This window comes from Microtus oregoni, unplaced genomic scaffold (genome assembly GCF_018167655.1).
Source record: "Microtus oregoni isolate MIOR12 unplaced genomic scaffold, Mior012 000001F_ref0000356, whole genome shotgun sequence".
NCBI classification, from domain to species: Eukaryota; Metazoa; Chordata; class Mammalia; order Rodentia; family Cricetidae; genus Microtus; species Microtus oregoni.
Window position 1 is genome coordinate 33,054,819 of NW_024543060.1, and position 21,932 is coordinate 33,076,750.

General features: G+C 40.7%; 1 protein-coding gene across 2 annotated transcripts; it reads left to right on the forward strand.

The window, feature by feature from the left end:
- The first annotated feature begins 121 nt into the window (after nt 1-121).
- Bora (BORA aurora kinase A activator) lies at nt 122-21,737 on the forward strand. 2 transcript variants are annotated; one of them, XM_041668575.1, is made up of 12 exons: nt 122-388; nt 993-1,160; nt 2,848-2,954; nt 7,233-7,278; nt 10,228-10,309; nt 10,834-10,899; nt 11,383-11,439; nt 12,095-12,258; nt 12,995-13,127; nt 16,082-16,671; nt 20,373-20,504; nt 21,609-21,737. In XM_041668575.1, the coding sequence occupies exons 1-12, from the start codon at nt 323-325 to the stop codon at nt 21,672-21,674; spliced, it is 1,677 nt and encodes a 558-aa protein (XP_041524509.1). In that variant the 5' UTR covers nt 122-322; the 3' UTR covers nt 21,675-21,737. The 2 variants fall into 2 exon arrangements, with proteins under 2 accessions (XP_041524509.1, XP_041524516.1); XM_041668582.1 differs by lacking the exon at nt 122-388 and having other exon boundaries at nt 1,157-1,226.
- The last annotated feature ends 195 nt before the right edge of the window (nt 21,738-21,932 follow it).

Genomic DNA, 21,932 nt, shown 5'->3' on the forward strand with positions numbered 1-21,932 from the left:
AATTCGCTCCAGCGCCTCGACGCCATTGGCTGGTTCGCGGACGGCGGCGAGACGCGATTGGCCTGTCGCCTCGCCCCGCCCCGTGCCCTGGTTGGCCGGAGACAGCGCGGAGGGAGTTAAAGAGTCGGCGCCTGTGCTGGACTGTGCAGGGCATGCTGCAACTTCCTCGTCCCCCACGCGGGTGTAGGCACGTCCTCCGTGGAGGTTCAGGCCTGAACCCCTGTCTGGAGCTGGACACCTCTGGGTTCCTGGCTCAGGCCGTGCCTGCGCGCTCGCCCAGAGGTGAAGAAGGGAGCAGGGACAGGGGCACCTGGAAACTTGAATGGTCGCTGGAAGTGACGTCTCTGATCTTTCCCGAGGCAGCCGGCTCAACTTGGATCTGCCAGAAGTAAATTCCTTTTTTTTTTTCTTTCTTTTTCCCCTGGCTGTAACCCTCTTGGGAAGGAATGCATTGTGGATTTGTGTGCTGGAGGAGTGGAGGTCTTCGGGGAAACTAGTTAAAGCCCCACCTGGACCCTGTCAATCACTCTGCTCTAGTGAGGACTAAAGTGCCAGGAGGAATAATTGCAGTTCTGTCTAGAATTGCCGGGGTGTCTGGAGATGTTCGTGCTCTTTAATCTTGAGATCATGAATAAAGAAAACGGCGAATAGAATTCGTTTGGTTGGAAAGGTCCTTGTGCTTAGTGTAATTTACTTGCCTCTCACTGGGCCAGATCTCAGAGTTGACCGGAGTGTATTTAACTGCCCTGCTTGTTTGTGTTCCTGCCTCTGAAAAATGTTAGCACCAATGCCTTACCACTCCAGCTTCCCAAGTGAGTCCCAAGGGTTTTAGATCATCTGAGGAAACGTATAGAATGCTCTCTGGTAAACTCTATCTCCAAAATGATTAGGTATGGAGTGAACTCTTTGTGAAATGTTAGGTATATTTTGTAAGGATTAATACCTGTGATACTTACTAACTTTAATATGTATACTTCTGTTTTCTTTTTTAGTTTGTTTCCTGGGCTATGGGAGATGTCAGCGAGTTAAAAATGCAAATAACACCGGAAACTCCAGGAAGGCTCCCTGTTTTAAATCCCTTTGAAAGTCCTAGTGATTATTCTGACCTCCATAAACAAACCCTTGCAAGTCCTTCTGTCTTTAAAGCCACAAAACTACCAGTAAGTTTTTCCTGGCTAATGTTTACAAGAGGTTTTAAATGGAAGTAATTGTAAATGATTTTAAATGTAAGTATCTTACAGAAGCTATGCCACCTACTTTTCTCATGGTTCTTTCAGAAAGCAGGATATGAATGCTCTCAGGCATCAGATACGGTGGACCAGTTAGGGTCTCTTGGTACAAATTCTTCCCACACCAACACAGAAGCGACTCACTTTTAGTCAGGAACCCGACAGGCTTTGCAAGTCACCTGGTCCCAGCTGCACTACTCATGTCCCTCAGGTCAACAGAAGCAACCAGGGACAGTGCGGAGATACATATGGCCGTGTTCTGGTATGGAATTATGGGCACCGAAATTTGAATTTCATGTTACTTTTCTGGCACGAAATATTGAGACTTCTGTTTCCTTTTCCCCAGCCATTTAAAAACTCCAAGCCCTATTAAAGCTTGCAGGTTGTCAGAAACGGGAGCCATCTCCTGTGCTACTGGAATAAATCCAACAAAATGAGCCATTTCAAAATAGTGAAATACACAAAGTGACCTGTGCTCTTTAGGTTATTAGAGAAGGCCTCGTCACTTTAGCTGATTTTACCGTTACTTGTTACTGACAACGTTCTTGTGATTTGTTAACCAGACTTCCCTAGAAAAACTGCAAAACTAGGTGTGGTGGTTACTTCTGTGTCAGCTTGACACAAGCTCGAGTCTCAGAGACCCAGTTGAAAGGGGGTAGCCTCAGCTGAGAAAATGCCTCTCCATAGGACTAGGCACCAGTCATACCTGTTGGACATTTTTCACATTAGCACTTGATGTGGGAGGGCTCAGTCCATTGTGGGTGGTTCCATCCCTGGGCTGGTGGTTCTGGGTTCAGCAGACTGAGCAAACTGGTAAGCAGCAGCCTGCCTCTTGGTTTTTGCCCTGTTTGAGTTCCTGTCCTGACTTCCTTCGGTAGTGAATAGTGATGTGGAAGGGTCAGCCGAGTAAATGCTTTCCTCCCCAGCTTATTTTTGATCCGGGTGTCTCATCATGGCAGTAGTAACCCTAATAGACACCAGGTGACTGTTTCTGCACAGGTTATACCAGCGTGGACCGTGAGAAGGTGTGCAGGAGCCATATACAGTTTCTATGGTATCATATCTGATTTGGCCTCCCAGTATCAATTGATTCGTGATAATAATTTTGCATCTTTTAGTAAATAAGGGAGGCAAAGAAGATAGCTCAACTGGTGGCATGCTGGCCATGTGCCGTGCAAACACAAGGGCGTGCGCTGGATCCCTAGAGCTATGTACAAACGCCACTGGTGATGGATGTTTACAGTCCTGCTGTAGGGGCAGTAGATACAGGCAGGTCCTTGAGGCCCACTGCTTAACCAGCCTAGATAAATACACCAAGGTCAGCGACAGACCCTGTCTCGGGTAACAAGAGGGATAACGCCCCAGCTTGGCCTGCAGCCTCCTTGTGCATGTGTACACACACACTCGTACCCACATAAGCATGGATGTGGATACGCACACAGTGGTAAGGTGCAATAGTTTCAATGCAATTTCATGTTTTGTTTTTTATTATTTTGGTTTTACTATCTGGTTTTATTATTTGGTTATAGCTATCTGCATTTTTGAAGGTAACATTGGGTAGCATTTTGATGAACTATTTTAATTTGACTTCACATAGATGTTTACTTTCTTTCGTTAGACACCAGGGAAATTTAGGTGGTCTATTGATCAGCTGGCTATAATGAACCCTGTAGAAATAGACCCGGAGGAGATTCATCGTCAGGCCTCCTACTTAAGTCATTCTCGGTAAGTTTTCCTTTCTAGTGCTTAAGTATCATAACAGACGGTTAATTAAAGAGAAATAAGAACTTCTAAAAGCTGATTATATGTGTAAGTATGTCAAGAAAGAAGAGATTTAATGTGGCTATTTTCCCTTTCTAAGCGAGTTTAAAGTATTTTGTCTAGAAATATACCTTGACTTAAAATTCCAATCTATATAGGAACCCTTTTCTTGTCCTAGCACGTGCACGCACACTCATGTGCCTGCACACATACACTTCCCCCCAATCCCTCTACCGCCACTACCCTAAACATTTCAGTCTCCCTGGCTTTAACATTGTACGTTTCTCTATAGTTATGGTTTCTGATAGATTTGGTTAGTGTCCCGAGAACACTAACCGTGGCTGCCTATCTGGGGCAGTCTAGAATTCCCTAACAAGTTAAGACTCACCTAATGCAATAATATTGATTGGCCACAGAGAGCCTTATAGGCATCACTGAGCTTTAACACAGATCATCAAGGAATCAAGCCGTGTCCATGCTAGAGCACACATCATGGTGTGGGCGTGGAGATCAGGGGGCAGCTTGTGAGAGTGGTCTCTTGTTCCCCCTTGGAGACCAGAAGTTGATTTCAGGTAGTGAGGTATACCATGACAAGCGCTTACCCCCACAGAGCCATCTTGTGGGCCTGTACACGGTCTCCTTTGACTCTTCCTGTCACCTGCCCAGTCTGCTCATCCCTTGCGTAGTCTGCAAACACTGGTTCGTCTGTGCCGTCCAGTGATCCTCAATAGTGACAGCATACACTTAGCTAGTGGGCCAGAGCTGGATTTTAATTATCAGATTGCTAGGCAGTATTACCAATAGTTTAAAAAACCTTTGTTTTATAGTCCTTTTTTTTTTGTATTTTTTTATTACAAATAGATATTTTTTTCTCATATAATCTATCCTGACTATGTTTTCCCCTTCCTTCTGCTCCTCCCAGTTCCTCCCTACCCTGTGTCCCCTCTGGGTCCCCCTCCCTTTCCATTCCCATTAGAAAACAGGCTTCTAACAGATGATAATAAAATATAATAGGGTGAAGCAAAACGTAACACATGGGGGTTAGACCAAACAAACAGAAGGAAAAGACACAAGAATCAGAGGCCCATTCTTGCACACACAGGAATCGCTGATGTGGGATGTCCTTCAGTATATATGTAGTTTTTATTGGTTGATGAATAAAGCTGTTTCTGCCAATGGCTAACAGAATAAAGCTGGGCTGGAAGTCCCAACAAAGATACAGAGAGAGGGAGAGTAGACTGTCTGCAAAACACACAGGAGATTGTGTGCGAAAAGCATGTGTGTGGGGGAGGAGAAGAGGAAGGGTAGAGAGCCTAAAGATAGAGCCAGCCAGTCTAGGGTGGGTAAGTCCAGGTGCTTCTGGAGTTTGAGTGGCAGCTGGAGACTGTTCAGAGTCACTACAATAGGAAAATCCCAAAGTCGTGCAGAGGCTTGGGAAAAAAAAGGAAAGAAAGTCTAGCCAGACTGGGCAGGAGTCCTGAGTGCAGCTCCAGCCTGTGCTGGTGGCTATAAAGTCACAGGCAAGTAGCTTTTCCATGAATTCCTGCCCCACATTGGACACCAACTGTGGCTGGAAGTCTTCTCTGTCCCGCTGATCCCCCCCCCCATGGCCAATTTTTCTCTGCCCACCTGTTCCTGAAGCCACTTATGAAATAGCCATTTTGAGTCTTATTATCAGTTCCAGTTGTCTACCCAGTGTACTAGGCTTCTTACTGACTACCACTCACTATAAATTAACCCATTGCTATAGGTTATATTTTACCATGAAGCTCGTGACTTGTTACCTCACATCTTGCTTCTTGGGCGGCTACATGGTATCTCCTCAACTCTGCCTTCTCTCTCTCTCTCTCTCTCGCTCTCTCTCTCTCTCTCTCTCTCTGTATCTTTGTTTGGACTTCCGCCTAGCTTTACTCTGCTAAACCATTGGTCAGAACAGCTTCCTCAACCAATTAAAGCAACACATATACTGGAGGACATCCCACATCAAATACCTTAAAATGCTGAACTGGAAGCCATAATATAAACTCATAGGACCTGTGCACGCTGCTTCAGTCTCTGTGGTTCATACAGCTTTGCTCATATTGATTTAGAGGGCCTTCCTTATTCTCTCTGTGTCCTCACACACTTACTGTCTCCTCTCCTGCAGGAGCCCTAACAGGAGGGATTTGATGGACACATGCCATTGAGGTCTGAGTGCTCCAAGGTCTCTCATTCTCTACATCAAGTCTGGCTGTGGGCTCTGTATTTTCTCTACTTCAGAAGGAAACTTCTCTGATGATGGCTGAGCAAGGCTTACAGTCTGATTTGTTTAATACATGAAAATCAAATACATGGCTTATACAGTATTTAATTTTCTGTCGTAAGATAGCTGTATTGTTAGTCCAAAGCAGTGGAATCTTTTCCCCTTTGACTTTAGGACTCATGCACAGAAATATACACGTTGAGATCTTCATGCAAATATTGCTACTCCCTTTCTCTCTGCTTGGTATTCTAATGACGATTCACTAATAATTAGTTCTCACCTAAATTCCTAAACAGCTGGAAGGGGATAGGCTGAAGACAAAGCATACAGGATTTTAATTTTAATTCTGTAGAGAAGATTAAAAAAAATCAAATGAACTCATGAATAACTCCCCCCCACACACACAAAGTATATATCTTAACTTTTGCCTATTTCTTTAATATAATGAACATAATGACACCATCAGTCAAAAAATACATCCCAGGCTCTACGAGGCACTGTATATTATTCTTGCCCCTAAGAGCTAACTGGACAATCAGAGCACAGTGCAATATGATTCACAAAAATAAGGTGTGTGTTATCGGGGTTTAGAAAGAATTTTGGTGCATTTTAGTAGATAGATTTTTTTATATATATAAGGAAAAAGGGGGAATATATTCTACTGTTATCCTACTGATGTAATTCTATAAGACTTCTACCAGAGAAAGTGAAACCACTCTCAGCAGAGTGTGTTGATTCGTTGTTAGGAAAAGCACTGGCCTTTGATACTGCTCAACTAACCAGAGCCATGTCAGCCTTCCTTCGTTGTTATCTGGAGCACACAGAGGGGTATTAGAATAAAGGACGAACGCATCAGTATTCAGAGCTCTCGCCCCCTGTGTGCACCCTTGGTGTGCAGCAGTGTGCTGGCCAGGGTACTCTGCCCTCTCTGTCACTGTCACCTTAGGGTTTTCGATTCCAGCAATCAGCTGCAGATTTCAGGCTCAAGCTCTTCTGATGAACTAGCAGGAGGGTTTGGAATGGGATGAGGCTAGGTTGGAACTCACTGTGAACTAAAATTAATGCATGCACAGTCATTCTGATATGGTTATGCTATGGCCATGTTAGTTGAAGGGACTGAGGTGTTAGACTCAAAATGCCTATCATCCAAGCCAGGACTTGGGGGTGAACATTATAGTCTATTTTCTCATAATTCCCTTATTTAAAATTCATTTAAATTAAATTTCCGAAATGCATACAAGCTTCCCTTTTTTTCTTTCCTTCAATGCATGAACAGCGACTGAGGAAAATAATTTGAAATTGTGTTTTTAAATTTATTTACCAGTTTTTGGATGGATTGCAATAACTCTTTCTTGGAACAAAGTAAGGAAGTGGTCTGACAAGGCTAATTGCCATGCCCGTGGCAACTGTTGCCTTGTGCCTGGGACCCGACATTTTGTATTCAATTTTATAGCGGAGAGATTTGTGTTGTAATTCTGTATTGTATAGAAAAAAAATCATATATTTGGACAAAATTTTATATTGTCACTATATTTCAGAATTAATATTTTTACTTCTCTATTGAGAAGAGTAGGTTGTTAATTTCCTTTCAAAATAAAAGTTATCCTAAAATAACTACTATAATGATATTGCTATAATTGAAAAAAGAGAATTTGGACATTTGTTAGTTTTCTACCAGATGCAATACTTCATTTCTATTGCTTAAAATACTATTTAAGTTATATTGTTGGTGGTAACTTGATATATCAACACAAGCCTTGGAAAAGCAAGTTTTGTTCCATTTAACTTCAGGTTAGAGGAAAGAGATACCAACGGCGGATGGCGACTTTTCAGAATCCTGCCATTAACTAATTGGTATAAGATGCCAGTTTTCTTGGAAATGAATCTAACATTTGTCAGCTTTCAATGGAGAGAAATTATTTCTTTGAGAGGTTATTATTTTTGATGTTCCATAAGCTGAAGTAATGGCCTAGTTATTTTTCTCCTTTATCTCTGTATAGAACAGATAAAGATGTGGAAGACAAAAGACAAAAAGCCATCGAAGAGGTAACTTAACACTGTTACAGTCCTTAAGCCAACCAACAGTGCGATTTGCATGTGTGCCCTCCCCTTTAGGAAGACTGCTGAACTCCTCCACTCTCACAGCTCCCCTCTGGTCCTTAGCACTCTTCGTGCCCCTTCTGGTCCTCTGCGCCCCCCTCCCTTCTCTTTATCCACCATTGTGAGCCGTTTACAAGACCCATAGTTTTCCCCTGTCTCAGTTGCTCCCTTGCTCTCAAACTCACTGGTTTGGTTCTTTCCTGCCTAGACTAATACGGTTTGGTGTAGCACGAATTCTAATTGTTCTTACGAATAAACAGAGTCAGATGCTAGGGGATGAATGCTGAGAGATCAGAGAAGCAAAGCAGCCAGTCACTAGAGAGTTCTTTCCTCTACCACTGCTCAGACTGAAGGGGCAGTCCTGTCTCTACCAATCCTCAGACTGAATCTCTATGAACCCTCAGACTGCTGTTCTCTCTACAAAACCTCAGACTGCATCCCGCTGTATGGATCCTCAGACTACATCTGAGCTCCTGTCTCCTCCCACCTTATATTCCTCTCTCGCCCAGTCAGATCACTCCTGACTCTACCTTCCTAGAGCTGGAATCAAAGGCGTGGGATTCCCAGCACAAGGGTGAGCTCTGTTTTCTCTTTTAGACAGATTTAGTCTGCCTGTCTCCAGAGTGCTAGGATTATAGGTGTGTGCCACCACTGCCTGACCTACAGGTCTAACTACTAGAGGCTTAACTCGGCACTCTGATCTTCAGGCAAGATTTTTTTTGTTAGATTACAACAGTATTGTCCCCTGTCCATCATCTCCCTCTCCGCCCAGCACAGCTTGTTTTCCTTGTGCATTCAGAATACTGAGTAGCACAAACTTCTGACTCAGGTTGAAGTTGAGGTAAAGGAAGCTGACTGGTGTCCTCTACGTTCACAGTGACTTTGTCTTTTGCAGTTAGTACTTAAGGATTTTTAAGATTTAGAATATAGTTCATAAAATGACTTACTCCTAAGTACAAAGGTAAGGTTTTTCTTCACTCTTTTCTTCTTTTTTTAGTAAAATCAGTAAAGCCAGAGAGGCTTTGTGTCGTAATGACAGTTTCTGAGCTGTCCCTTTTCTTTCTGGTCTCCACTACACGTTACTTTTCTTTAGCTATACTTGGCTCTACTGTACCCCAAAGGATTCACATTACTGGTTTGTTCTGGAGCCTGGTGACTGGCTCCTCCTTGGTTTTGCTAACATAGGCATTGTCTGTCCCTTGTACTTAAGATTACATACAACCTTATTTAGAAAATATGGTGTTCTAATCCTGACAAACCTTGTTTCCCTCTTCATCTCCAGCTCTGATTCCCACTGGTACACTATCGCTTAATCCTTCCCCAGCTGAATAGCTCAGGTCCTTTCTAACTTTCCAACATTTTAGAAAATACTGTCTCTGTTTAGAATCCTTTAAGCTGTTTCAAGGAAAGCTCAGCAGCATTCGTAGGGAATAAAATCAGAGTGAAGGTCAGGATTAGTAATTATATCCAAAATATATTTTATATACACATGTCAAAGCCAGACCTGTCAGATGTAAAGAGAACACAAAAGCTGTCATTCTCAACCAGTCTGAAAGGAACTGCTGCAGCCTTTCCTGTGCAGCTGGGATTAATTTTATATACACAATAGCATCTTTTAAACATGTTAGACACGTAGGTTTATCCTCATTTGGTTTTGCATCTTGTTTTTATTATTTTTTTCTTGATCTTTCTTAGTTTTTTTAAATAATCACCTGTATAGATGTTTGTATTTTAGTCAGAATGCATAAACACCATAGTGTTGCAGTTGTTATGTGTTTTATGTTCTTCTGGTGGATGGTAAGCCAGAGCTTTGTGGATTTTCAGTCTGAGTGGATTTTGCCACATTGCCTTCCTAGGAGGCAGAACCTTTTATGCTCCTTGTTTATCATGGTGCTGTTTGGTTTTTTTCCTCTCTGCAATACTGATTATTACCAAACTTTCAAATGTCTGTTCTACTTATTATTTTAAATGCCATCAAATTTGGGTTCTAGTTAATGTTGAGTGCTACTCCTTAGCCATATGTCATGAGTTTATGAGTCCACTGCATTAGAAGCAAAAGACATAGCCACAGACAGACAGACAGATAAAAGATGGATAGACATATAACGGATGGATAGATAGATACAGTTGGGTTTTGTTCATTTGAGTAGAACGGGGTAGTGTGGAAGGTGCATGTGTAACAGCTGTCTCTCTTTGTAGACCTACTATGGTTTCTGTGATTGCTGCTACCCATAATGTAAATACTCCAACTTCCAGCTACCACTACGCTATCTCTGAAGGGGAAACGTGTAGTTACACACCCCGGGGAGACAGATTTCACCTCATGTGTACACAAAGTGTAATTAACTCCAAGAACATAGATATTGACAAATGCAAAATAATTTATAAGTACTACTTTTTGAGTGATTCAATATAATGTATTTAATTGTAAATTTATATAATTTTATTTTTCATTATGGTTTTAACAGAGGTTATCCAAATTCCTGAAAACTGCTAATCTCGAGAGTCAGTAAGGGCTAAGTCCATCCCACAGTTTACTCTTGTGTGTACCTTTATCTCCATGTGTTCCTTTCCTCCTCAACTTACACTGGTCGCCAATCCCAAGACAAATTGGCAGAGAAGTGAAAAGCAATTGACGTATGAATAATACTCTTAGCTTTATTTATAAGTTTTAAATTTAAATGGTTGATTTAAAATATTAAGAGGTCTCTATATATTTCTTCACCTTTAAATTTACTTTGATCAGTTATGTTGAATATGAACATTTTAAAATAAATGTAAGTTAGTATATGTGACATTCATGGTGGTTATAATGAAATAATATGGAAATAATGACGGTACTCTTTCCCATTTGTGGGGCATTTACGCCTAATTGTACAATTTGAATTTTTCTAGTTTTTCACTAAAGATGTCATTGTCCCCTCTCCCTGGACTGAGCATGATGGGAAACAGCCTGTAGAGCTTCACCCCAGCAAATGTGAGTACTCAGCATGCAAAACCCAGGGTCTGTAAGCAAATGTGAGTATTCGCAAAAGCAGGGCCAGCAGGACGGCACAGGGGAGCCTCCATGTGCTGGCGCTGGTCAGGAGCCTGCTGCAAGTTCAGTTTCCACATGGCACAATTAGCTCCCTCTCCAGTAAGGAGCAAACCTTAGTTGAAATTGCTTGGGTTTTCCATTTTTTTATTTAAATTTATTTTTTAAAACAATCTTTTCTCATTTTACATACTCCCAGTTCCCATCCCCGCCTTGCTCCGTGCACCTTCTTTCTACCCCACCCAATCCACTCCTCAAGAGAACGGAAGGCGCCCCATGGGGAAATCGACAAAATTTAGCACATCACTTTGAGGCAGGTCCAATGCCCTCCCCACTGTTTCTAGGCTGAGCAAGGTCTCCCTCCAAAGAGAATGGGCTCCAAAAACCCGGTACAAACGCTAGGGATAAATACTGTACCCAGTGCCATGAGTATAAAAATATGATTTTCTATTGAAAATGTTTCACAGGCCTTAATAGCAACGGCGACTCTCCTGTTGGGCAGAAGCTGACGCTTCCCTCCGAGAAGTGCAATGGTGGGTATGAACTGGGTCAAGCTACTTCAACTCAAGCATAGTTCATACAGTAGTGTGGTCCTTTTCAATTCAGACATTGTGTGCTTTGTGGATAAGCTGTATGCCAAGAGAACTGACTTTTAGAAAGTGGTATTTTAGAAAGAGCAGTTGTGTGCTGCTTTCCACTTTGAAGTGTGTGATTTGTGAATTGATCTCTGGTTCAGGGAAAGGTTTAAAGAAAACACAAAGTTCTGTTAATCTGAGGAATCCCCTAGTGTCTGCGGCTACCCTGTTCACTTCCAGTATAAGTCTCAGGGGCAGCTAGCTTCCATCATTAGTGCGTTCCAATCACGAAGCTGGCATGGGATATAATAGAGTGCCCCTGAAGAATGACTGCTTATCCTGGAACATGCTGGGAGGTGGTGGTTGGCAGGTACATGCTGAACTGATGTCACCTGCCTTCACTGGTGTGTGTGTACTTAACATCTGTTTGCTTATTCCCAGCTGCCTGCCAGACTCTGCTGTCTCTTCCTGTGGATTTCAATCTGGAAGCCATATTGGGTAAATGCTGTGTGACTTGACCCTTTAAGAACACAAAGCTTCTCGTTTGGTCGGCTGTTTGTAAATGGTCGTGCAGCAGTTGCCGTCCTTTAAACGGGAAGCTGCCCTACATTTTCCTGTTTCTTGAACGTGGCCTGAGTTAGTGTTTTTATCGCTGTGAACTTTACTGTGGGCATGAAAGATAAACACCTTACTGGTGCAGGTCTACTGCTAATGACTGTGTGGGGGCAGTCAGCAGACTGAGACAGGATGACCACAAGTTCCAGTCCAGTCTGGGTTCATAGTGAGACCCTGACTCACAACGTCAGTAACAGCTAATAAACAAACACTCCAAAAATAAAGAACATTTTAAACATTACCCATACGTGTATTGAAACAAAATTCAAACATGTTTCATGACCTTTTGTTTTGTTTCTGTTTTTGTTTTTCGAGACAGGGTTTCTCTGTAGCTTTGGAGCCTGTCCTGGAACTAGCTCTTGTAGACCAGGCTGGCCTCGAACTCACAGAGATCTGCCTGCCTCTGCCTCCTGAGTGCTGGGAATAAGGGCGTGTACTATCACTGCTCGGCTGTTTCATGAATTTTTGGAAAATCAGTATTATAAGTGTAGTTCCTTCTTACAGTGATCAACTTTCTCTGTGTTTTTATTAAACGCAGGAGACTATTTTAGAGCTGATGACGCTGCGGACCAATCTCCTGGGAACCTCAGTTCCTCGTCTCTCAGAAGAAAGCTCTTTTTGGATGTGAATGGGAGCATCTCTGACTCCTTACCTTCAGCTTCTCCCAGAAGTCCTCCTAGCACTGCCCGAGAATCTCTTGAGGTGTTCTATCTGATTGATTTGTCTCCGTGTAGCCTAGGGGCCCTGTGTCGATGGCATGGACCATAAGAAGTGTGTTAGCAAGTGGCTGGTTAGTGTGTTGTAGATTTGCTTGGATGCAGATACTCAGATCACATCCGGGAAGGTCACCCAGTTTTTCGCAGTTTGTAGGTATGATTTTAGTCAGTTTGTAGGTATGATTTTAGTCAGTTTGTAGGTATGATTTTAGTCAGTTTGTAGGTATGATTTTAGTCAGTTTGTAGGTATGATTTTAGTCAGTTTGTAGGTATGATTTTTGTCAGTCGTCAGTTTTGTTTTTAAGGTAGACAGGGTGAGCGAATTGATCCTTGTCTCAAGGAATCACAGTCTGGCTTACTTACTGAATTGCCCAAAGATTAGCAGTGTAACTGAGTTAGCATTGATGGCGTAAATAAATTAGTTTATAGGTATTTTCACAGACAGCTACTTGGTATAAAATAGAATGAATGATTTGTTTGAGCCCAATTCATTATACTTCGATATTTTATTTCAGGATTTTTCTAGCAGTCTTTGTTGTCTTTGTTCCAAGATGCCTTTCATTGGTGGGTTCTTGGGAATTCCTGGTTTGTAAATATGTGTGAAAAAGACAAATAATGGCAAGATAACTGTGACACAGAGAAATTACATGTATTTACTAAGTAATGACGATTTTGATTTTCTAATTTAAGTTTTTTTTTTTTTTTTTTTTTTTAAATCACAGGGACAGTTTTCTTCTAGCCCCATTGAGAACAGTACAAGAAAATACAGTTTGGGGAGCATAGCTAGCCCACCAACTATTTCTTTACCCACTTTCTCACCAATTGCACTTGAAGCAGGAAAGACACCACTCTCAGGTACGTCTCAGAATAATATATACAGTTAAAATTGTACTATCTACATTTATTAATAAAGGGGCTCTTTTAGCAGTTAGGAATGAATAGTTTGGTATTAATTTGTAGATACTTTCTTTTTTAAAAAACAAAAGTAGCAGTGTAAGTCAGATGTGTAGCTTATGCTATAAATTCCAATACTTGGGCGACAGAGGCAGAAGGATCACAAGTTCAGGGGCACTATGGGAATATGTAAATTTATAACTAGCTTGAGCTACCTCGTAAGGCTGTGGTAGTTTGAACAAAATAGCCCCCATAGGCTCATATATTTGAATGCTTAATCACCCGAAAGTAGAATTCTTTGAAAGGATTAAAAGGGTTAGGAGTTGTGATCTTGATGGAGGTTTGCAAAGCCTTTGCCAGGCCTAGTTTCTCTTTCTTCCTGGGCCTGCCAATCATAATGTCAGGATGTTGTAGACCAACGCTTCAGCATCATGCATGCCACAGTGCTGATAACACCGAAACTCTAAGAAAGCCCCAGTTGAATGTTTTCTTCTACAAGAGTGGTAGTGGTCATGGTGTTTCTTCACAGCAATAAAACAAAGACCCCATCAAAAAAAAAAAAGTGGTCAGAGGTACGGGGAGTTTGCTGTGATGTGAGATTGTGTCTCCTAGAAATGTCAGAAGCTACATCCATGAAGCTGTTTAGATGTTTAGGCATCATGGCTGCCTAAACATGACCTGACCCAGGACAGCACCGGTAGACATACTAATGTGGTGAGCCCTGAAATACATGTACATATAAAAGTAACATCCTACTGAGCAGGTGGTACTTACGTGTTTAGGAACACACACAGGAATGTAACAAAGAAAAAACCATGAGCTTGAATGAAGCAGTGGAGGGGACTACATTGGAGTGTTTGTAAGAAGGAATGGGAAGGGGCAATTATATAATTTTTTATTTATTTATTTATTTATTATGTATACAATATTCTGTCTGTGTCTAAGCCTGCAGGCCAGAAGAGGGCACCAGACCTCATTCCAGATGGTTGTGAGCCACCATGTGGTTGCTGGGAATTGAACTCAGGACCTTTGGAAGAGCAGGCAATGCTCTTAACCTCTAAGCCATCTCTCCAGCCCGGCAATTATATAATTAGACCCTAAAAATTTAACAAAAAAGAAAAAAATTATATAAAATATAATAGAATATCAGGTTCCACACACACACAGAACCCCTATTCATAAACTGAATCCTTATCAAATAAAACTGCCATAGTTAAAAAAAAAAAGAAAGTGTAGAATACTTGTCTATGCTGTGTGATGTCTGCATTCAATTCCTCGCACTACAGCAAAGGTTGGAGAGATAATTTATCCTGAACGTTTAGAATTCTCAGAAAGCTTTTCTAATCTATTTTAATAAGTATTTACCGCACTCTCTCAAGGAGATCACAGTTTAGAGATAAGTTGATTTTTATATACCTTCTTACTTACAGTAATAGATTTTGACAACCAGGTATTCAAACCCTATAAAATATACTTGGTTATGGTTGTTAAAATAAGTATGTTCAGAAATGTATGTACTCTTGGAAAAAAAATATTTACCAATTTTTGAAAAGCTAATATTTTAGGAAATCATTTCGTAGTAAAATTTTGGAAAATGAAAAACTGTTTTTGTATGTAGGGATATGGGAATGTAGATAAACAAATTTGTACATTTTTATCCATGGTTCTTTATTTTTTTACAAAGCATTTATTTCTTTTGTAAGTTATTCAGATTATTTAGTGTTACCTCAAAAACATACTTCTGAACCATTTCATAGATGTATCATTCTATTTGTCTTATTTTTGTTTTGTTTTTTATGGTTGTGGGGATGAAACCCCATACCTAGGTTAATTTTCCGAAGTAAAACTTCATCCAAAGGGACAGATAATTTGAAGGCTCTTTTCCCTCTGCTAAACTGGGGATTGAATATAGGTTCCTGCCGCTGAGTTGTGTTCCCTGCCCCATAGTTTTAAGGATTTTGTTGGAATTTACTTAACCTCTTCATAAATGTTTATGTCAATTAAATTTTTTATTGTTACCACTGTTAAACTAAAGCATGCTTATCATTTTGGGTATTGTTAGGCTCCTTACTATTAAAAAATACTATTTTCTAGTTTTTGTTTGCCTTTTAGTATTGTTACAAGTGTGTTACATAAGTCCAACACATTTGTCAAGTATAGTTGTTAAGTTACAGTTTCTAAAAGCCAACTTGTTAGGAGACTTCTTTGTATATGAACAACTTTGATATAGTGCAATGTACTTATGAAGAAATAATTCACAAGAAATTGATGGAGGAAGGTCATTGGCTAATAAAGGAACTGCCCTGGCCCATTTTATTGGTTGAAAGATAGGTGGGAGGAGTCGGCAGAACAGGACGCTGGGAGGAAGAGGAAGTGAGCTCAGATTCCACAGCTCTCCTCTTGGGAGTAGATGCCTCAGAAGAGACGCCATGCCCCGCTCCGGGGCAGACACTCTGACCCAGGATGGACATAGGCTAGAATCTTCCCGGTAAGACCGATGCTCACAGATTATTAGAGATGGGTTGATCGGGATGTGAGAATTAGCCTGTAAGTGCTAGAGCTAAAAGGCCAAGCAGTGTTTAAAAGAATACAGTGTCCATGTAATTATTTCGGGGCATAAGCTAGCCGAGTAGGCGGCTGGGGACGAAGCCCCGCCGCCCCTTATTACTACAAGAAATAAAATATTTTAATTAAAATTTGGAAAGAGCCATAGAAACAAGCTTTGAGGTTGAGTCTGTTGAGGCACATACTAGCTTTCTGTTATTTTTAACACTAAAATTTCACTTCAGTATATACAAACCTGTTACTGTTTTTTTTTTTCTTTTTTCTGACATGAACATGATTACCACTTAAAAATGACTTTTCCCTTTCTGAGTTTTTGTGATGTGATTTTTTTTTTTCCTCCTCTCCTTCAGAACAAAGGAAGTATATATTTCATTCTCCTGAAGCTTCATCCGGAGCAAGATCTACCGGGATCATTAATCCAAGCATCAGGAGTCCATACATAGATGGCTGCTCACCAATTAAAAGCTGGTCTCCTCGGAGACTGAGAGGTGGTACTCAGTACTTGTCCTCACTGATTCGGGTCCCTTTTACTCTTGAGAACAACAGTGACAGCGAAGAAGATGAGGCTCCCTCCACAGATGTCTCTCCACCAGGCCCAAGTGCGCCAGTATCCCTCCCGCCCTTGAACTGTGAGCCTTTGGCGTGTGGCGAGCTTTCGGTGGTCACTGCCATGTCTCTTACTCGGAGCCAGTCTAGTTCTGAGAAAGATGTAGCGCCGCTGGAGGATGTCGAGAGTGAGAGGGAAAATGACACTGTGGATATGTTCGACCCTGTAGACACAGGAGATGAGAGCACTTGGATAAAGGAGCCAGTGAGTGATGGGAATTCAGCCATGACTGGTTTTGTGAGTGGAATTGCCTTCAATATCGAAAGCTCTCATATGTGCATGTCGCCTCTCGCGGAAAGCAGTGTTCTGCCGTGTGAAAACAGCAATATCCAGGTAAGGCTTTTTGTATTTGGGTCTTTAGCAATATCCAGGTAAGGCTTTTTGTATTTGAGTCTTTAGCAATATCCAGGTAAGGCTTTTTGTATTTGATAGTCTTTAGCAATATATCCAGGTAAGGCTTTTTGTATTTGATAGTCTTTAGCAATATCCAGGTAAGGCTTTTTATATTTGATAGTCATTGACTCTGGCTGTTACAGGGTGAGAAATCTAATAGGCTAAATGTGAGGTGTTTACAGTTAGAACGGTAAAGGCTAAATGTGAGTACTATAGCATTGGAGAGTTTAAAAGTTACCAGGAGTGTTGAGCACGATGGCGCACATTGTTAGGCGCACATGGGAGGCACTTGGGGCTCACTTGGAAGGCAGACACAGATTTTTGTGAGTTCAAGGCCAGTCAGCTTTACAAAGCCAGTTTCAGACCAACTAGGACACCGTAGTATTAAAAAATAACCAAAAGCAATCAGGAGGATTAATTATTCATATTTCATATTTCTATTAACCACTGTCTGCTGGGAATAGTAAATTATGAGCAGAAAAGAAGCCAGGCTCAGACATCATCTCAGGAGACAGCTGTGTCCTGGGATCTGCTACAGGAAGAATGAATGCAGTTTCTAGCATAGGATTCGTATGCTAAAACTTGAATGGGTTTGGTTTGCCTTAATGTCCTTTAGGGGAGAAAGAAAACTTAGAGCACTTTTATGTCTTAACTTTTTATATACTTGAAACAGTCAACATTTTTTCGTGTAATCCTACATTTCCTAAGAAAGCTGTGCATCAGAGATTAAGTAGGTTCCCTGAAGTTTAAAAAGGAAATAAACAGCAGAGCCAGTATGGACTCCAGCAGCTTTGCATCCCAAGTCCATGTTCTCTAACTGAGTTGATGCCAACTCAGGAGCAGCTGACTCTGCGGACTCAGTGTGCTGAGAGGCTCTCGATGCCTCGCCTTCGTGTTTTCTGATTGACCCTGGACATGCTGATGCCGAAATAACTGAAAATGGAACTGGAACCTTTCATTTTAAAACTTTTTTTAAAATTGTTTTTATTGAGCTATATATTTTTCTCCACTCGTCTTCCTTCCTCTCCCCTCTTTCTATCCTCTTCGATGATCCCCACACTCCCAATTTACGCAGGAGATCTTGTCTTTTTTTACTTCCCATGTAGATTAGATCCATGTATGTCTCTCTTAGGGTCTTCTTTGTTCTCTAGGTTATCTGGGATTGTGAATTGTAGGCTGATTTTTCTTTATGTCTAAAAGCCACTTATGAGTGAGTACATATTATCTTTGTCTTTTTGGGTCTGGGTTACCTCACACAATATGGTGTTTTCTAGATCCATCCATTTGCCTGCAAATTTTAAGATGTCATTAATTCTTTCCTCTGTGTGGTACTCCATTGTGTAAATGTGCCATTATCTTTTTTATCCATTCTTTGGTTGAGGGGCATCCAGGTTCTGACTATGATAAAAAATGCTGCTATGAACATAGTTGAGCACATGTCCTTGTAGTAGGATTGAGCATCCTTTGGCCCCAAAGTGCTATTGCTGGGTTCTGAAGTAGGTTGTTTCCTAATTTTCTGAGAAATCAGTTATGTATTGGAACCGAGTCATAAGCCAGTCACTTGGCAGTGATATCAGAAAGAAGACTCTTTGTAAGCAATCTGATATTTACAGTCTTGATCAAGTACCTATCGACTGGTAACAGAACGAGGGATTTCCCTTGGGATGTGCTGTTCAATTTTATTGTACTTGTCCCAAGGGTTTTGCTTTGTGACTCCCAGGAACCAGTAAGTGGGTATACAGACATGAAAACTAGGGAGTATTTTCCTTGTGATCACCTGGGTGACAAACAGTATGACTTTATACACTATTGTAGATGTCCGTCAGGGGATCAAAGCAGCACAGACTTCCCTACTCCTGATTTGTAAGGAAAGGTGAAGGGCTAGGTCAGTGCTTTATGTGTGTGTTGGGTGGTGTTGTTTGGTGCTCAGCAATATTACAAGTAAATGGCCCTCAACCAACCCCGACCCTCAAGACAGGGTTTCTCTGTAGCTTTGGAGCCTGTCCTGGAACTAGTTCTTGTAGACCAAACTGGTGTCAAATTCACAGAGACCTGCCTCTGCCTCCCAAGTGCTGGGATTAAAGGCATTCACCACCGCCCTGTGCAGATGTAAAAATGAAAATAACTTTAACTTGAGCCTCTGATGTCAATGTATAACACTGAGTTAATCTTTCTGAACCTTCACTTCCTCACCTTATAAAGTAGATGTTGAAAGGACAAAATAAAAATGGCCTTATAGCGCTACAAATGACCAAGCATTTTTATTCAGTAAATGCTTTTTATAGTACAGTAGATATCTGTGGTCCAAAATTGTTTAAATTTAAAATATAAAGTTTGCTTCAAAATTCATGCTATTTTGAGCACCATATCTTAAACTCTGACCCTCAGTGGGATGTCAAACACCCTTTGACTCATGTCCCCACACTGCCCGTACTTCTACCAATCATTCACACAGCAGCCATTTCAGCTGTCAAGCTGACCACTAGGCTAACCTGTCACTTGTATTTAAAGAGCTTTTCTAAAACTTAATATTGACTAAAAGCACTAACATAATTCTAGCGATTTGCATATGTCAAAGAGCCAAAAAAAATTCTTGAAAGTACAATAAATATTTTAAGATCATATTCTGTAACTTTTTATAGACATATTTGTAAATCAAGCATAGTGGCACATGCCTGTAATTTTAGCACTCTTTTGAGTCTGAGGCAAAACTGTGAATTTGAAGCCAAACTAGGTTAGATAGTGTTACATAACCAGAAATGTGCTATAGTTGTTCTATTCTTATTGAACTTTTACTGTGTCTAATTTATAAGTAAAAATCTTATCACAGGTATGTGTAGGTAGGACAAACAGAGGATGCAGCGTTTGGTGTTACCTGAAGTGTCTTGGAAGGTATCCTCCATAATAAGAGAATTACCAACTTAAAAATGTGTAAATCTTTTTCACTTTTGGGGCAAGCCAGTATGTTTTAAAATGTAACCATTTTCTTCTTATGTGTGTGCCATTATGAACAACTGGGTATGAGCTTTATGCAGGCTATCTTTATTTTTTTTTTTTTTTTTTTTTTTTAAAGATTTATTTATTATGTATACAACATTCTGCCTCCATGTATGCCCACACGTCAGAGGAGGGCGTCAGATCTCATTACAGATGGTTGTAAGCCACCATGTGGTTGCTGGGAATTGAACTCAGGACCTCTGGAAGAGCAGCCAGTGCTCTTAACCTCTGAGCCATCTCTCCAGCCCCCTATTTTTTAATACTCCAATGGTATTTAGAAACTGTACAAGCAAGGCATTTACAGATGAGCTAGGAAAGCAAGCTGGAAAGGAAAACTGATTGTAGTCTTTATTTTCATTTTGGAAAGAGCAGAAAAGCACCTGGTGACTTGTCTACTGATGCTAAAGAAATTATAGTTCCTTCCCAAGAAATATCCTATGAAGTGTTGCAGGGAAAAGCAATTTCGTGTAGAGCTTTTAGGATCATGTATTAAATTCATTTACTGTGATCACTGTTACATTGTTCAGATGTAGTGAATTATATGCTCACTTAGCCTTTGCATTTCATACAATATTTCATGTAAATTAGAACAATGAATGAGTTTGCAGTTTTATGAGTCGGTGTTTTGTTTTTCATCCTCCAAGATGGACAGTGGCTACACCACACAGACTTGTGGAAGCAATGTCACTGATAATGCTGGGACAGAAAGCTGCTGCAAAGAAAATGTCACACAGTCCTTTGAAGTAGAAATAAAATCTCAAGGTTGTAATATAAAGGTATGGAGAAAACAATTTGATAATAATATAGGCTGTAATATTTAATAAATGGCTTTTTTCAACCTATCTTCACCATTTTGTATAGTTTTACCATGCTTATGCGCTCATCTTGTTTTGTCATTAGTAGATATTTTAAAAGCAGACACTCCAAAGTTCCTCGCTGACAAATGGGAGAGGATGAGTTAGAGGGGGAACCAGCTCTACTCTAAGCAACAAGCAGTTACATCCATAAGGAAACGGGAAAGGCAGAGACTTTTGCCTCTAAAATTGATTTTTGTCTTTGAAATATTTCAAACAGCTCAAACATAAATTTGAAAATAATTACTACTAGAGAGGAAAATAGTAATCAAAGGTTAAAAGCACTTAAAGACTCTGTATGTGTAGCCATACAAAATAATGGTCTCAGTATTATCACTGTTGGATATTATGCATTTGGACAGTATTAATCCTCTCCTATTCTTTCCTGAAGTATTTCTTAAAATTCAATAGCCATTAAAGATTTTCATTGTTCTAAGGAAAATAAATGTAGATATTTTAGGTATGTCAAATATTTGTACTAATATATTTTTGATATAAACATTTCATGAACCTTGATATGATGATTACAACTACACATTCACATTTGAAATCCATCATCTTAGGAACGAGACACGATAATCTTACTCTTTATGCCTATTTATTTGATACTATTTATATAAACCTCTCTGCAAGTTCAGTAAGAAATGCACCATATTTTCCTTTGGTGCATCAAAGGAAGTCTCAAAACCAAGTCTCATTCTAATATTAGTAACTTCAATGAAGTTGCTCCTGATAATCCAGCTCATTTCAGTTATCCCTCAAAATCTAAGCTGAAGCTTAGACTAGCATTGATTAGCATGCCCAACATCCTAGGTTCAAAAAGAGGAAGGAGGCAGGAGAGAGAGGGAGAGAGGGAGGGAGGGAGAGAGGGAGAGAGGGACCCCCCCCCCCCCCCCAACAGAAACTCTTATCTTCACTAGCCCTCTCAAGCCAGGAAATCTGCATCCCCATTTCAAAACAGTTGGTAGCAGTTGTACTTTTGAATGGCCCTAAACTGAAAAGCAGGTGTTTTCTTCTTTTCCACAGCAAGAGCACACGGTGCAGAGGTGCTGGATGAAAGCTGCTGGCCCATCGCAGTGCAGCAGCCCATAGTCTCAAGACCACAGACCACACTCAGTAGTAGCCCGTGTCTTTACGTACATGATCTCACGTGGTGGTGACTGGGGTAACTGCTTCATGTCATATGCCCAGCTCCCTCCGTAATGTAAAAAAAACAGTCTGTCCGCAAAGGAACTTAGTGACAGGAACAGAAGCTCCAAGTTATTAATTACAAGCTATTTTTTAACCAATAAATATTTTTGTATTTGTTTTGAGTGGTTTGTTTAACAAAAAATGATGCCAGCTGATAGC